The 17531-nt window shown below is 34.8% G+C and overlaps 1 protein-coding gene and 1 pseudogene across 1 annotated transcript; one reads left to right on the top strand and one right to left on the bottom strand.

Annotated features, from left to right (window-relative positions):
* The first annotated feature begins 2430 nt into the window (after positions 1-2430).
* Positions 2431-2978, top strand: LOC103965731. The gene has a single exon (XM_048573540.1). The coding sequence runs from the start codon at positions 2491-2493 to the stop codon at positions 2875-2877; it is 387 nt and encodes a 128-aa protein (XP_048429497.1). The 5' UTR covers positions 2431-2490; the 3' UTR covers positions 2878-2978.
* A 9859-nt stretch (positions 2979-12837) lies between these two features.
* On the bottom strand, positions 12838-13739 carry LOC125472280 (annotated as a pseudogene).
* Positions 13740-17531: the final 3792 nt, after the last annotated feature.

Genomic DNA, 17531 nt, shown 5'->3' with positions numbered 1-17531 from the left:
GAGTCGAAGAGGGAAGGGTGTTTAGAGTGCGGGGAATCGAAGAGGAGAGGAGGGTTGGGTGGGTGGAGTCGCAGAGGGAAGGGTGGATGTGCGGGAAGTCGAAGAGGAGAGAAGGGTTGGGTGGGTGCAGAGGAGAGAAGGGAGGAAAAAGGGAGGGAGGGTCGGGGGTGAGGTAGGAGACGGCCCAATATTTTTATTTTTATTTTTATTAATTTTAAATTTTAAATTTTTTACTATCCACGTGGACTTATATTGACACATGACATTCAGTCATTGTTCATGTGGGCGTCAAGTTACCATTTAACGACTGATTTAATAGCAACCTTAACAGATGTACGAAAGTGTCCCAAAATTATGACTTCGGGTACTATTCTGGGATGAAAAAAACTTAATGTATCAAATGTTAAAAACCAAGATACTTCAAGGTAGTAATATCCACGGAGGTGCATGGGTCTAATCCAATGACTTATGTTAATCCATACTTCTAGTGTATACATCACACTTAAATTCTAATAATGCTCACGAACATATGATTAATTTGATATAAAAACAAATAACCAAAAATAGCGACGTTAATGTTGAGAATAAAATCTCATAATGAAGAAAGTTGAGATTTCATCATAAAATCAATTAATAATATGAGAAGTATGCTCAACTCCTTATAAAACCATACAAAATTCTTTCTCCCATCAATGTATTTTATTCTCATCACGCTCCCTCACGTGTAGTCATTTTTCAAGTCAAAAACGTGGTCAACACAAACAAGGTGACTTGGATCATAACTTTATATGTGGGACAACCTGTTCTGATACTATGAAGAAAGTTAGGGTTTCACTATTAAATCAATTGGCAATATAAAGAGTAGTCCAACTTACTTAGAAGTCCATACAAGATTTATTTTCTCGTCAATGTGATATTCATTTTCAACATTGAATAAGTGTGGCCTTATAACATGGTTCCTAATTTGAAAAATTATTAACACTGCTTACACGCGCAATGTGGAAACCAAATGTACACATTATTGTTAGCGACAAGGCATTTATCGGCCAAACCTTCTAAAACCACGTCATAAAGTCATTAGGTTCGCTAAAGTTTACCTAACAAGACAACTAAGGCAACACGCGGGCGAAAAAAGTCTCAAGAAGGAAGGCAATTGGAAAGCATAATATGCCTCATAAGTCCAATGTTAGTTTTATATATTAGACTTGTATGCTACTTAAATACCTCATGATCCAAGCATGACTCAAAATAATGATTATGACTGATTTATTTTCCAAATGTTATGTATACTCTCTGTACGTGATCTAATCGTTGAAATACGATTTTAGAAATTTTTAGTCATACGACGTTTTAGTTGGCCTATTGTATTTTGAAGGGGACACATCAACATAAATGGTTATAAAGTGTAATGCTACATGTACAACGTACCTTACTATAAACTATATCACTAATAAAAACAAGACCAAAAAAAGAGGAAAAAGAAATATGATAATCACAATTACGTTCAAACAGTTTATTTTTAAAAGAAATCAATACGCCTGTCGTTGCCTTATTGACTTCGATATTTCGTTAGTATGATTGATACTATCAATATATCCTATTGTTGCATTAAACTTAAGTTACATGACAAATAATTAACGACATGATATCATTTCATTGAGTAATCAGATTAATCATGTGGTTAAGTTGTTGACCCAAAAATTTTCTAGGAGCCATTCCTTCTTTTTGGCTAATCACAATTCGACATTTTGTCTTTCTTCTTGTAAATTTGATAACTTATTTTTGTGGAGATAATAATTTTATTTATGAATCCCTCTATAGTGAATGACAAATAAGAACATAAATCTTTGCCGAATGTGAATTAAATAATACTCAACTCAAGGGATTAAAAATATTTACTTAAACATAAAATAAGAAAAACGAAGAATGATCAAGTTAAATTTCAAGCAACCAATTCACATATGCATTTAGTCAATGACACCACCGATCTGATAAGTGTGAGTTTCTTCTTGTGTCGATGGCATGCCAAAAATAAACGCGCCAACAGCCAGCAGGCGCGGGTAGGCCCACAGTCCGCGGACGCCTGCTAGTCGGCAAGTCGCAGTCGAATTCCTAATTTCCTACCACCAATGCGATTCTTCCAACGGCTCTTTCGCCAGCAAAGCGCCACTCCAAACCATATAATATACATACAAATACAAAACCTTTCTTTCTTAATCCAAATTAAAAGTCAGGAATTAAAACTCTCTCTGTCTGTAGCCGCTGGCTGGCCTATTCAATCACCCTCTTTACCCATAAATGCCTTTGCTTTCACTTCCAAATTTAACAAGCACACGCCAGTACACATTTACCTCCAAAACAACCATACAAACATCCCCAATACACAACTGAATTGCAGATTATATACACACACATTATATATCTAACATATATATACAGTCTCATATCACACCCCTTGTTCTATTTAGACTACTCATTTCTGCAATTTCAATGGCTTGCTTGGTCTTGCCAATTTCAATGCTGAAAAAGAGGTGCATGGGGTCACGGCTACATGGCTACCGGCCTTTAGCCGATGATAGGTTCGACGATTCAGAGAATCCAGTGATCGTGGTGGTTGGGAAGGAGAAGAGGGAGTTCTTGGTAGACCCTTTTGTGCTACAAGAGAACCCTTTTCGAGTTTTGATCGAGGCAATGAACAAGGACAAGAAGGTGGAGAATTTTGGTAATGGGAATGGTAAGGGAAGAAGTAGGATGGTTTTTGTGGATGTTGATTCTATTCTGTTCGAGCATATGTTGTGGTTGATGTATAATGATTGTTCTTCTTTGTTTGAGCTCAATCTTAAGGAAATTATAGACTTCTATGCTCAAGATTATTAGGCAGCTGATTATTAGTAGAGGAAAATATGCTGACTGATCTGTCTTGGTGTAAGAAACGTTTTGTAATCTTAATAATACCTTGTAATACTTTGTTGCTTAAACTGTCTTTTGCAATTGTTTGCTGTATTCTATTTACGTATGCCAAAAGACCTAATCCTGGATATGCCGCTGGACCAGCAAAACATGAAATAGATGAAGATATAAGAAATTATATAAATACTGAAATAAAGAAATTGTAAAAATTTAATTGGCTCAACCAAGTATTTTGATAGGTTTTTTTACCACACGCACAAAGGGCTTAAAAACACCTATAATACTTGGAAGAATGACAAAGATATTGTAGTATAAATGGTTTCTGCAAGGTCGTTATCCACAAAGATTATTAAATATTTCGAAACAACCCAAATTCCAATTAATTATTGTAAAGCAAAGATTTGGGATGATGATTTTATGACCTAATTTAATAAAAACGAATTTAATTAATGAAAGTAGACAAATATGCAATATTAAAGATGAGGAAAAGGAAACAGTTTTGTAAAAATCAAATTAAGAAAGCACCAGGGATCCACCGTCACTTTAACAATTCTATATAGTTCTCCCAATTACTTATGACCTATACATGCATATTTTGAAGGTTAGGTTTTCCTAATATATGCCTACTTGGACCCCGATAGAGTGTATATCAAACATGCAATCCGTTTGTAGTATTCAAATCAAATCTAAGACTCGGTATTCATCCTAAGTGAATTTGCACATATTAATCACAAGAAGCCTTCATCAATTTCAGGGACCAACCACCGATCAAAATTGCATCAAATTACTTTTCTAAATATCCTAATGGTGGCGAATCATCAAAGCACTTAGACAATATAAACCGGTGATTAATAATTTGAAAACCTGCATGCATATAATCATAAGCAAATTGAAAAGAAATTACATATTCTTGCTAAAAGGGAATTAGTTACGCATATTCATAACTAAAATCAACATGAATTGTATTGAAAATAATAAAAGATAGAAATGTAAAAGTCCGAAAATCCCTACGCTTGGCCAATTTCCTCTCTCAAAATCGCACGGATAAGAAGAAGAAATAGTTAGGGCCGACCAAGCTTATTTAACCTACTAAAATAAATCCTCCTAATAAAAAGGTCTTCCAATCGAACTAGGAAACCAAATAAATAAAATAAAATATGAAACATAACCCTAAATTAAAAGGGAAAATTCTCCTAAAATCTGCACAACCATGTTTTGGACCCATATCTACTCCAAAACCGACCCAAAATAGCTAGATTAATTTAAAGCTTGGAATATTTTTAACACTTCTTCATAAGGCCACAAACCCATCAGAGGTCATTTGGGCTCCAAAACCCGCAATTAAGCCCAAAAACATCACTTTCTAGCATTGCGCATTGCTTCTTTATTCCATTGCCAAAAAATAACCGTTTGGTATAAAAATACCAAATTTTGACAAGAACAAGCCAAGAGACACACGAACGTCCTCTAATTTGAATCATTCTAAAATTCATCTGTTTGATCATGTTTTTCTCCAAAGGAATTCGAATGTCCCATATTTAAAATATAAAGCAAAGTATCAAAATTCTACCAAAATAATAACCAAAACATACTAAGAATAAGGTGAAATAGATAATATGAAAAAAATACCAAATTTTGACAAGAACAAGCCAAGAGACACACGAACGTCCTCTAATTTGAATCATTCTAAAATTCATCTGTTTGATCATGTTTTTCTCCAAAGGAATTCGAATGTCCCATATTTAAAATATAAAGCAAAGTATCAAAATTCTACCAAAATAATAACCAAAACATACTAAGAATAAGGTGAAATAGATAATATGAAATTGACTCATCATATTTCATTGATACGTTAGGAATATAAACAGTTTTCCTTCTACAATAGGCAATCCTACAATTAGGGATTACAATCGTAAATACAAAATCAAGTACAAACCAATTACATGAAAACTTCCTAACTAAGAACATTGACTTTCTTGTTAAAAAAAAAGAAAAAAAAGAAAAAGAAAAAGAAAAAAAAGAACATTGACTTTCTAACACTTTCCCTCAAGTTGGAGAGTGGAGGTCAAGAATTCCCAACTTGCGTATCATAACTGAGAACTTCTCGTCTCGAATAAAGTGACAATTGATAGAAGCATATTTATGCAACTTTGTTATCTTATTTCTTTGCATTTACTTCGTTAATTTTCATTTATTTTGGTAATTTATGTTATTTTCGTATTATTGTAGGTCTACTTGGTAAATATGACAATAAGTAGCTAAATGGAGCAATTTGGAGCAGTTTTGGACTTGGATTGGACAACATGCATGAATAGCATATGGGCTGAACGTTTTTGGTGTTCAAATGGTGCTAGACATATGATAAAATCTGGAGAAATTAAAGTTGAGGATTGGAAGGCAAGGAATTATACAAGAAAGAGGAATCCTAATTGGAGAGGAACATTCTCTTATCCGATCCTATCTTATCTTATCCTATCTTGTCCAACATTATCTTATCTTATGTCCAGCTACAAGGAGGAATCCTAATCATATTCCAACACTTTCTACCTGATTTTTAGAGTCCTAAAATAACTCAAAAAGACTAAAACCATTTCCTCCTTGGATTCAACCATTTCCCCCTATATATATGAAATTCCTGCAGAGATTTAGTGTGTGCCGTACCTACCATTCATCCATTAAAGTTGCTAGAATTTTTAGAGTTCTTTCTATCTTTGTTTTAAGTTTCAATGTTTATTTTAGATTGCTTTTCAGTTATGATGAACATGTCTAACTAAGTTTCTTTTTAGTTAGAGGTGAATTCGAAGCATGATCACATGTTTTATATAAATTGATTACATCCAGTTATTGTTTCATAAAACATGAATGCGATTTATTTATTTGCTTTATAAAGAACTTATTCTTGTATGTTTATTACGGTGCACACTTAGTTTGCATGCAGGGATTTGATGCTAGAATATAAGGGAATTTCACCTAATCGTTATGAACTTATATTTGCAAGTAGTAAAAGTCACTAGTCATGATTGAGTGAAGTAAATTCTTGGTAGTAGTATCATGCTTTTCATAGTTACGAATGCTTTGTCAATGCTTATGATTTTCACAGAACTTAATGATCTTTGAGATGTATCTCTATCATGCTTTTCATAGTTAGGGAACTTGAGAAGAATAATTTGGTTGTGTCATTGAGTCCAATTAACGTAGGAAAATCTGAGAGTTAATTAGTGTTGTTCATGGTTAATTTGGGGTATTGTCATTCATGGTTTATAGGAAGAATAACTGGAAATTGATTTGTATGCATATGATTCATGTGCGGAGAAGAATCCTTTAGCTATCCTTTATTCCATATTTCATTCACAACTTAATTTACTTGTTGCACTTTACTTTTGTTTTAATTAAATTCGTCAAAATCCCCCCAGTCATTGTTTTGTTGATAGTTTAATTTAGTTTTCAGTTTTATAAGTTTAATTTGTGTTGATTAGCATACCTTCTAATCCCCGGAATAAAATGATCCCTACTTACTTGTACTATGATTGCATAATTTATAGGGTTTAATTTGTGTGTTAGTTTCTACCATATCAACAATCCATCTCAATATGTCATGTACTCTCATGAAAAACTGGATTTGCCGCTATATGTAAAGCCGTTTGGTTACCACAACATAAAAGTGAAGCTTTTGAATGAGGCAATTGTAAATATTCCAATAAAAATCTCCGCCAAGTAAGCTCACAACATGTACCTACCATTGCCCTATACTCAGTCTCAGTGGAGGATAAGGAAAATAGTCTTCTGCTTCTTTGTGCGCCAAGAGATGAGAGAATTACCAAAAAAAATATACACAAGTCCAGTAGTTGAAACGACGAGTTCTGGGACAACCAGCCCAATCCAAACCACAATAAGCAAACCAAATTTAATTTATTATCAAACCTCCAAAACAAAATTATTGGCCAGGAGTAGATTTAAGGTATCGACCAACCCAGAGAGCTGCATCCACATGAGGCTGTTATGGTTTATGCATCAAACGGCTAAGAACATGCACGAAATAAGTGATATCCTGATGATAGACAGTGAAATAAATTAGCCGGCTCACCAAACGTCAATATTTGATTGGATCCTTGAGGAATTTGTTTTTCCCTGAAAGTTTGACATCTTCCATTAAAAACTTCATTGGTTTAGCTCTCAAAAAACCTTGATCTTAGAGTATTTCAAGTGCATATTTGCATTGTGAAATAAGATATCTCTTTTGGAATGAGAAACTTCAACACCCAAGAAATATTTCAAAATTTCCAAATCTTTGATGCAAAAATTACACCAGGTAATTTTTTACACGACTCGTTAACACGACACATAAACAACACGAAAATAACGGGTTTCGGGTCAACACGATAACTAATCAGATTGTTATCAGGTCACATGATAAGAACCCATTAATAACGGGTATTTAACAAGTTTACACGAGGGTGACACGTTAAGAAAAAAATTTATTTTGATGATTTTAATTTTTTAAACAACCAAAAAAAACTTATTATAAAACACAACAGCCATAGTGTATATGTATATATTGTATATTAAATATGTACTGATGTAAATTTAAAAATTTAAAATTTAAAATTTATTTATTTATTTTTATAGTGTATTATAGGCAAAGAATATGATTAAAAATTATAAAACTTATTAAAAATAATCAAGTAATTTAAAAATACCAAACACATTAAATAAAATATAGTTAATTTACAAGGGCGAAAAATGCGAAAAAACATGCAAACGCTTGTGATCACATTCTCTACGATTTGAGGATGGGTACATAATCGTTTGAATTTTTAAAACCATACAAACACTCATGAATTGACACACCCCAACCGGAATCAAGGTGTGTTGGCCGTCATGTGAAAATGACGTAACCAAAAGTGCAAGTGATGTAAGAAAATTGTGAATAAATTAAAACCAAAGCTAGAACTTAATTAAACTAATAAAGTGAGTGCGCAGTAGTGGTTACCACCCATAATTACAAATACTCAGAGCATAGATATCATAAGGGTAAAGCAGTCGAACGAGAGAAGTACTTATTACACAACTAGAGATAAATTCCTACGTTAAGATGGAGATATGTCAGAATCCACCAGCTATTCCTCATATGCCACTGAGATAAATCAACTAACTAGGACCTGGAGGGGCAAAAAAACAGAAGGGTGAGTGGGCATAAAATAAAGGTTTATAAAATTCATTTATTTTCCAAGTATACTAACCCCTCGCTATAAAACAAGTATAGTTTCCAAAATATTATACTACGTATACGTATGAAAATAAGTGCATGCCGAATGTAAGTCCAGAAATATGCCATAGCAAAACATCATCAATAGCAATATAGATATGATCATGTGCTATAATATATACTAACATGTCAGTTGGAGTCACCTAATATGACCTGTACGACTGCACCTATCACTCATCAGTCTATGCTAACACAAGAGTCGGAGTCACCTAATGTGACCTATACGACATGCTAGGTGTAATAATAAATGTTCTAGTGCTATGATCATGTGAAGCTTGTGCTATGCGCAGTCACTTACAAGTTGGAACTGCCTATTGCAGTCTGTACGACAGGCTAACACCTACTTGGATCCAATGTGAGAGTGTGTTGCTAGGAGGTGAACGTACACGTGAAGGCTAGTCTAGCCTCGGTTGAGCACTCACCTGGGGTGTAGCAATGATGAGCAGACTATATGTACGCATGCCATAATGATCAAACCAATTCAATTCACAACATAACCTTACCTGGACGTACCGGTGTGTCCTGTGGTACTTAGCATTTCAAACATTCACAACAATTATGAGCAGGTAAAATGCATATAAATATGCCATGATCAAAGATATCAATCTTAACCACATAACAACATTTTTAAAATTATATAACTCATGGCATAATATGCATAAAACAGCTTAAAAGCATTTATGGAAAATATTAAGTTTATATATATACGAAAACAAAATGCCCACTCACTGGTATGTCATAGATCGTAGCCCCCTAATCTCGCTTGTCCACATACGTCCTCAGGGTAAGTTTCCCTTACATGCGAAACAACTATTTATAATTAATTAATAGGACATATACGTAAAAACTAGGAAAAACTTCCTATAATTTGCTCAAACAGAGGGTTTGAATATATGAAATCGATCTACTCGACGTCATGGGCCTACACAAATTTTTAGAATAATTTTTGGACACCAAACACACCCTCACGCGCCGGCCAAGGTGCGGCCATACGCGCCAGCCACACGCAGCACGTGCGGTCCATGTGACTAACGGTGTTAGGAATATACCGTTAAAACCTTAACAGAAGTTAACGACGTTACCTGAAGCTGTTAGAATATTCTGTTAGGGTTGATGGAATATTTCATCGTCTTTTACGGTGGTCCTTGCCGGTCGCTGTCGTCTGTCTTGTTCGTTGCCGTCTGAACTCCCCGGAAACTGGAAAATTTTGCCGATTTTTGGAGAATTTTCAAACCTTTATAACTTTTCCATTTCTCAACCATTTTTAATGAAATTTATATGGATTTGAAGCTTAAGAAGAGTAAAACAACTTTATAATTTCCAAAAGTCCAAAAGTGGACAGGAAATGGCTTGAAAATGGCTCGAAATTCTCGGCCAAAACTTTGCTCCTCAAACTTGTGTACTTCCGAGGTTGTTTCTTCTTCAAAACTTGTCCTAGAAGCCTCGGGGAGTTGTAAGGAAGCTTCCCCCATGTCCTAAAATCTTGTAACTTGGCTAAGATCATGACGATACCAACTCGACCGAGTCGGAGCTTTCGAGTTGCTCCATGTTGACCACTCAAAACTCAACCGTTCAAGAATCAGTTGGTATGGTTGTGTTCGTGAGTTCGAGAGGATCATGATGGTGGTGATTGTTGGTTCAATCTGTGGAGTTTGGACGCCGAACCTGCTAGTTGTAGAGAGAAAAGAGGTTTCGGGAAGAGAGAGAAGATAGAGAGAGAAAGTGTGTCATCTTTAATTGGGTAGAGAAATGGGAGTGGGTTTCTGATTGGTTGCATGAGAGATGGAGAGAAAATAATCGGTGCAAAGGTGTAAGGCACGGGTCACCCATTTTGAAGAAGAAAATGGATAAGGTTTGTACAGAAAAATCAGACGCAATCCATCCAAAACAGTGTTTCTAGCACTGGTAAAATTAACGCACACTCGTAACAATGAGTACAAATTAATTATGATAGCGAGAATAATAATTTAAGAGTGAATAAATACGTCCACGTCACTTACCAACAAGGGCAAAAACAGTAAATTACATATTCCGAGAGAAATTACATAGAAAATTAGGGACAGGTCGTCACATGAATAGTATTTTCAAGAGAGTTCAAAATAAATACAATTCATAATCATTAATGTACAAGTTTGAAAAATGTGAAAGCATATATACACGCTCGTGATTTCATCCTCTATGCTTAGAAGTTAGAACCATGGTTACATGGTTGTTTAGATTTTTAAAACCCTCCAAATCTCATGAGTAGTGTTCGTTTATTTGAGTGCAAAATTAATAAAATTAATAATAATTATTATAGGAGTGGGAAAAATGTAAAAATAAACAATCACTCGTAATGACAAGCTTTATAACTTTCGTGAAAGGGTCAACTCTGAAATCCAACACCATAATCCATAAACCTTAGATTTAAGCTTAACCGTCGATTGTCGTTTATATTTTGTTCTATTCACCGAGTTTCATTGTTTGGATTTTCATTATTTATTGATTTAAAATATATTTTCTTTAACAGGTAATGGGTTAGGTCATATTACCTGATAATATTAATGGGTCAATTTCGGGTTGGGTCATATTACCCGTTTACTTTAATTGGTGTTACATAACACAACTCGTTAAGATGTCAAGAAAACAACACAAACACAAAAAACACGACACGAATGTCAGGTCTAGCAAAAATGTTTTGTGAAGGAAGTTTTAGAGGGTTGATTGCACCAACATCGTTGCCTGTAACTACAATATTGTCAACATATATCAATAAGGTTGTGAAAGACTTCCCTGAACTGCGGGTGAAAAGTGAATAATCGACCTTGGAATGGGTGAAGCCAACGGTAATAATGGCTTCAATGAATTTGGTGAACAATTGCTGTGAAGCTTGTTTTAAACCGTAAAGCAACTTGTTAAAGTGACACATAAGATTCTCCCCTTGTCGATGAATACATGGACGAATAGACATGTAAATTTCATCTAAGTTGCCATTGAGGAAAGCATTGCTGACATCAAGTTGTTGAAGAGACCAATTTTGATTGGCAATAGACGTTGATCATCTTAGCCGTGGGAGAAAAAGTGCCATGATAGTTAATGCCTATAGTATGAGTAAACTGACGACAAAATGGGCTTTGTACTGTTTGATGAAACCATTTTTCCGGTGTTTCATTTTGAACACCCATTTGCAGTCAATCGGAGTCTTGTTATGGGGCAAAGTGGTGAGAGTCCATGTGTTGTTGGTAGTAAGAGCATCAAGTTCAAAGGCCATAGCCTGGCACCAATGAGGATCAATACTTGCCTCTAAAAAAAAGAAGGATCCACATCTCAACTAATAGAGTTAACAAAAGAAGGATGTTTCATTGAATAACAGAGCACGAGGAACTAGCGGTGGTGGTTTTTCCGTTCAAATTTGGTTGGGATTTTGACAGGACGGAGTTCCAAACCTTTGAGGAATAAGAAAACTCTCGAACTTTGGTTCAATTTTAAGCGAAATCTTGAGGTTTCTCGTTGGGGACGATTGCTGGTCGGAGTTAGCCCTAAATCCTAAATCCAATCGTTGTAGTTAGCCATAAGATGACTGCTGGTCGCTGAGGGAGACTGGTTTTCAATGAGTAGCAGCGGTGGGGTAGGGTGTAGACAGTGGTGAAGCTAGGAATTGATGGGGGGAGGGGGAAAGTTAAAAGAGTGCAAGGTTCAAAAGAATAGCAACAACCAAATCCTTTATATAGTAAAGTCTTCCATAATTTATCAATACAAACAAATTATAATTGTTGCTGACGAGGTTTCATATCATGAAAACGCCGCATAATAGGCTCATTATTAATAAAAGAAAATACATCTCTCTCAATGTAAACAAGCATGCTATCACTCAACCATTGATCTCCCATTTTGTTACACAATGGTGTTTTCACAATCTTCATAGCAGAAAAAGCTCTCTCCACCAAAACGGTTACAACTGGTAACACCAAAGTCAATGTAAGAAACTTATACACTAACATATAGCTTGCATACCTCCCAGTCTTCACCAACTCCTTTGCAAGATCACCAATTCCTTTCAATGATGAAAACTCACTATGCATCTTCATATCGTGAATGTAATTGTCAAGTTGAATTGGAAGATTCATGAGGTCCATACAATCAAAATCTTGAGGATAAAGTTGGGCTAGACGAACAATTTTTGCTTTGTCAAAATATGCAAAATTATTCACCGAACTCAAACATGCCATACAAAGAAGCAATTTGGAGTTTACCTCATTGAAGCGATCATTCAATTCCTTTAATTGCGTATCAAGGACTTGAAAATAAAGGTCCACACGATAGTAATGGAAGTTTGTGAGTCTTGAAGCTTTACGCCTTGATTTTTCGGGTACAAAATGCAAATCCTCCATGTTAGGAACAATATCATGCTCTTGACAAAACTTTTGTACATCATCAAGCAAGTCCCCAAAGTCATCATCTCTCAAGGATTGTAGTCTTTGCTTACATACTTCCACTTACGCCATCGCATTCACAATATCTTGATCTTTCTTTTGCAGAGTTTGTGATAACTCATTTGTAATTCCCAATATGAGTCTCATAAAAAAAAAGGTGAAACACAAAATCAAAAGTTTGTATGTCATGGAATAACTTACTTCACCAAAATTGTATTGGTTGGTATCATCCTTAATCCATTCAAGCACCTACACCACAGCTTCAAACATGACAATGATACCAACTATAGTACCATAATGTGAGTTCCAACGTGTATCACAAGGACGCATGAGACTAATTTCTTGATTTAACCCTCTAACCGTTTCAAGATCACCAATATCAAGAGCTTTCTTACACGATGATCCAATAGTATTGACCAAAATACTAGCATTGTTGAAGAAAATGGTGACACCCTCAATTCCCTTTGCAATGGCTACAAGAGCTAGTTGAAGTTGGTGTGCAAAACAACGAACATAAAATGCTAGAGGATACTTGTTCAAAATCTTTGATTTAAGTCCATTTAGTTCTCCTTTCATATTACTAGCTCCTTCATAGCCTTGTCCCCGTAACTTGGACATACTCAAATTTGTTGAAGCAAATAATCTCTCAATGGCCTCTTCAAGCGAGCTACTAGTTGTAGAGGAGACTTGTTGCACACTCAAAAACCTTTCAATTACTTCTCCTTCCTTGTTCACATAATGCAATACCACCGCCATTTGCTCTTTAGTTGAAGAATCACGTGATCCATCAACTAAAAGAGAAAAAAAGATGTACCTTCCATATCTTTAGTAATTGCACCAATAGTTTCAATGGCACAAACACGGACAAGATCCTTTTGAATATCAGAAGAAGTATACTTGAGATTCTTGGGAGCATTCTCAAACACAACCTTCTTAACTTTATCATTATGATCGGCAAGAAATTACATAAGCTCCAAATAATTACCCCTATTGCTCGATTTGAACGATTCATCATGGCCACGAAAAGGCAAACCTTGTTGCAACAACCATCTTGTGCACTCAAGTGCGCCACACAATAAAGTGTGATAACTAATGCGAGCTTCATCAGTTTGCTTAATCACAAATGTTTCAATATGTTGCTTTTGCGTCATCAAATCTCTAGCCTATTGTAAAGCTTTATTATGAAGACTTCCAACACCTCCCTCATGATCTCGAAAATTTTCGAGTCCTTTCCTCCAATTTGTAAACCCAATCTCAGTGAAGACATCACTTCCGACATTTCCCTCTTTATCAAAATCACACTTGAATAGATAGCAATAACGGCAAAATGTGGCATCTTTTACTATACTATACTCCAACCACTTAAAATTATCAAACCAACGGGTGACAAAACATCGATTGTTGCTAACTTTTCTGGGCATGATGTGGTCTTTAGGTTAACAAGGATTATTTTGGAGATAGTGTCGACGAATTGCTTCACGATAATTAGGTGGATAATCAAGCATTCGACGTCTATGTCCAGGGTCTGGAGGAAGATTAGCCAGTATTTCATCCAACTCAGTGACCTCACTTTGTGGGGAACTACCTGGAATACTTGAAGAAGGAATATTTGGAATATTTGAAGGAGGAGTACTTGGAATATTCAAAGAAGGACTAGCCGGAATATTTGAAGGAGGATTTAAGCACTGTTTCTTATAGTATCGTTCCATTATGTAACTGTTTATGGAAAATGAAAAAAAAAGTCTTAGACTCTTAATCATGGAGTAAACTATACTATAGTCAATATGAGTACTAACTAATTAAATCAACAATTCAATTAATCAACACCAATATTCATATAAATTATTTAATACACAAAAATTCAACTCATAAATTAATATCAATAATCAATTAATCAATAATCAAGAATTCAATTTTTACTCTAGACAATAATTTCATTCATCAATAATCATTCATAGGATTCATATTTATACGCAAAAATCAATAATCAATAACTAATTAGTGTATTAGTCTATGATTCTATATTAATTAACTAAAATTTCATATTAATTAATCAATTAGGGTTAGGGATAATACAAATTAGAATGTTAAAAAATTTACCTAAAATTGAGAGAGAAGTGGAAAACCAACCAACAGTTGGCTGCTAGAGGCTGGCAGTGGCGGCTGGCTCGGCTTGAAGGAGAAATGAGGGACAACGGAACGAAACAGAGGGAGGAGGGCGCTGAAAACTGCTGCTGGGATTTGGGGGGGCACACACGGGCCTTCTGATTGGTTTTAAAAAGGGATTGGTTTTCAAAAAGTGAAGACTCATTTGAATAATGGAAGGCATGGGAACAGTGGTCCCCTTAATTTTTTTTTTTTAATCAATTGAATGAAATGGCGTCGTTTGATTAAGGAGGTTTTTTGTTTGTTTTTTTTTTTTTTTTAATACAAAATGAAACGGCATGCTGTTTCATTTAAGGGATTTGAAAAAAAATAATAACATAAGCTGCTTCACAGCAGAAGCAGAAACTCAAGCCCAGAAATCGATCTGCAGTGCAGGTGCATCCATTAACTCTGACAAGACCAAAGGGGCGGAACAACGCTCCTGGGCTTAATTTACGGCAAGGGGAGGGGCTGCCGCCCTCCCAGTCCCTTTGTAGCTTCGCCATTGACTGTAGGCTTACCCAGGCGATGACCCGAGCTCTGGAGAAGGAAGACGCTAGAATATGAAGTCATTTTTAGACCTAGGGTTTGGAATAATGGCAACGGCTCGGCTCGGTTCACACAGCTTTGTATGTGGTTGCGCTACAGCAACGCGACTCAGCTTGGCGTGAGCTCACGACTTCCAACCGTTGTTCTAGCATGATTTTCACAAATTTTTTTTGTTCCTATTTGTTTCTTATTCACACAGATACAATTCACCACAATTATAACAGTAATAATAATATAATTGCGAACCATAATTTGTGTGAAATATATAATTTGGTAATTGAAAATTAGTGTTCATGCTCAACGGTGAATGTTTCATGCAATCAAGTTGAAAAAGAATATCAACAATTAAAACCAAATTTTAGAAGAAACTGAATTGCAAGAATAGATCTTATGAACTAGTGTGTAACATAATTTTCTTAATGCAGCATCACGGATGTGCTTATAACGTATTATGATCTAATTTTTTTAGAGGTGCAGCAAAGAAGAGAGAGACTTGAGATTTTTTAGGGATGTGTATTTCTCCTTCTTTTCCGAATTATACAAATCCTAAGAAAAAAATCACTAGCATTTATTTTCCAACAAGCACAAATTTATAGAGGATCCGTAGCCACGTTTAAAGAAAGAGATTCCTTCGAAGCAGCATGAAAGTGAGCAACTGAGTACTTTTGGGAATCATCATTGCTGCACCCATTAGGTTGTCGTAAATACCACCTTAATTACAATTTAAAGCAATCCATATGTACTTTAGTTTCATTTGATCAGTGTTGTTTATTAACTTAATACATTAATGGAAATTGACAGACACAAACAGAAATTATGTTTTCCCGTGGGTGCGCAATATTCAACTACTCTTGATCATTATCTCTAAAGGTGGCAGCTCAAATTATTATGGGTATGTATTTATATATCCATATGACCCGGTCCTCACCTCATACTTTAGTCTATAGTTTTATGTTGATTACTATTCAAGAACGCATGCACTGTTTTATAATTTAGTCTAACTTTCTTATTTTTCAACACCCTCTCTCCGTAATCATCTCACAGTTCCAACCTACATAAAAAATAATTATCACTTGCACCAGATAAACATATATACATGTGTACATGGTTTGGTGACTTTGGAATTTATCTAAACAACATATTATCAATTTTTTTTTATCAACTAAAAGACAGTAAAAAAATAATATATCATCAAAAAAATAAAATTATCAGTAATATAATTTCATACAAACTAAATTTTGTTTTTTTTCTTTTCAAGCCTCATGTATTTGTTATTTTATAGCATCTCTTATTTGGAAAAAAAAAAAAAAAAAACACACACACACACACACACACACACTCTCTCTCTCTCTCTCTCTCTCTCTCTTTTAGAGTAATGCCAGGTAGACTAAATTTACAAATTAAATGATGTGTCACCAATAAGAAATAAGCATGTTAATCAACATGTAAGTTATAATCCAATCATCAATTTCTATGTTATTTAGTTCACAAAATTTAGTCTACACATTTAGTCTTCCTAACATTACCGATATATATTTTAAATTTATATATTTACATGTGTGTGGGCTTCATCTAGTTAATAATAAAAGTAAACTTTAGTTGCGCATACTAAGCAAGCGTGCTGATTGCTAGTGTAACGAAAAAGAGGTAGTGGTAGGAAATCTATGGCTATAATTGTTGAATGGCATGTTTACGTACCCATAATTGGAATTAATTTATGCAAGAAAGTCGAAGTATATATTTTATTCGATACAAACTCTTTTTTCTTGAGGAAGATGTATAAATTCCTATATTAAGACATGAACGAAAAAAAAATTTCCACCCATAAGCTCTATTTGCCTCTACTATTCTATTTGACAAATGCTAATGGTGTTATTGTCTCTAAAGTAGTGCATTAATATAAGAAACATGTTCTTAATAGTCATTAAAAAATGCTGAAGATAATTATATACTTTTTATAATGTCATAATAATCCCAATACAATTCCACAAAATGATCCTTAAGAAGTTGGAAAACATAACACCCTCAACCTTACTCAACCATCAGAAATGAAAATAGGTTTAGGTACAAGATTCCAACCAAATGAGGAAGGCCATGGGAAGTGTAGTTGATCTCCACGTGTCATGTGCGTTTCGAGCAGAGTGTTTGTGCTCTTGTTTTGATAACTAAAACCTTATTTTGCTTGTGTTTGGTTAAGTGGAATGCCCATATTTTGTAATCGAGATTCTATGGGTTATATACCTTATGGA

This window comes from the organism of the source record quoted next, unplaced genomic scaffold (assembly GCF_019419815.1).
Source record: "Pyrus x bretschneideri cultivar Hongxiangsu unplaced genomic scaffold, Pyrus_bretschneideri_v1 Contig69, whole genome shotgun sequence".
Classification (NCBI taxonomy): domain Eukaryota; kingdom Viridiplantae; phylum Streptophyta; class Magnoliopsida; order Rosales; family Rosaceae; genus Pyrus; species Pyrus x bretschneideri.
Note: the sequence above shows the minus strand (reverse complement) of the source record. Positions and strands in the feature narration are given on the sequence as shown.

Coding starts and splice junctions, on each gene's coding strand:
- LOC103965731 (XM_048573540.1), top strand. CDS start 2,491: ATGGCTTGCTTGGTCTTGCCAATTTCAATGCTGAAAAAGAGGTGCATG.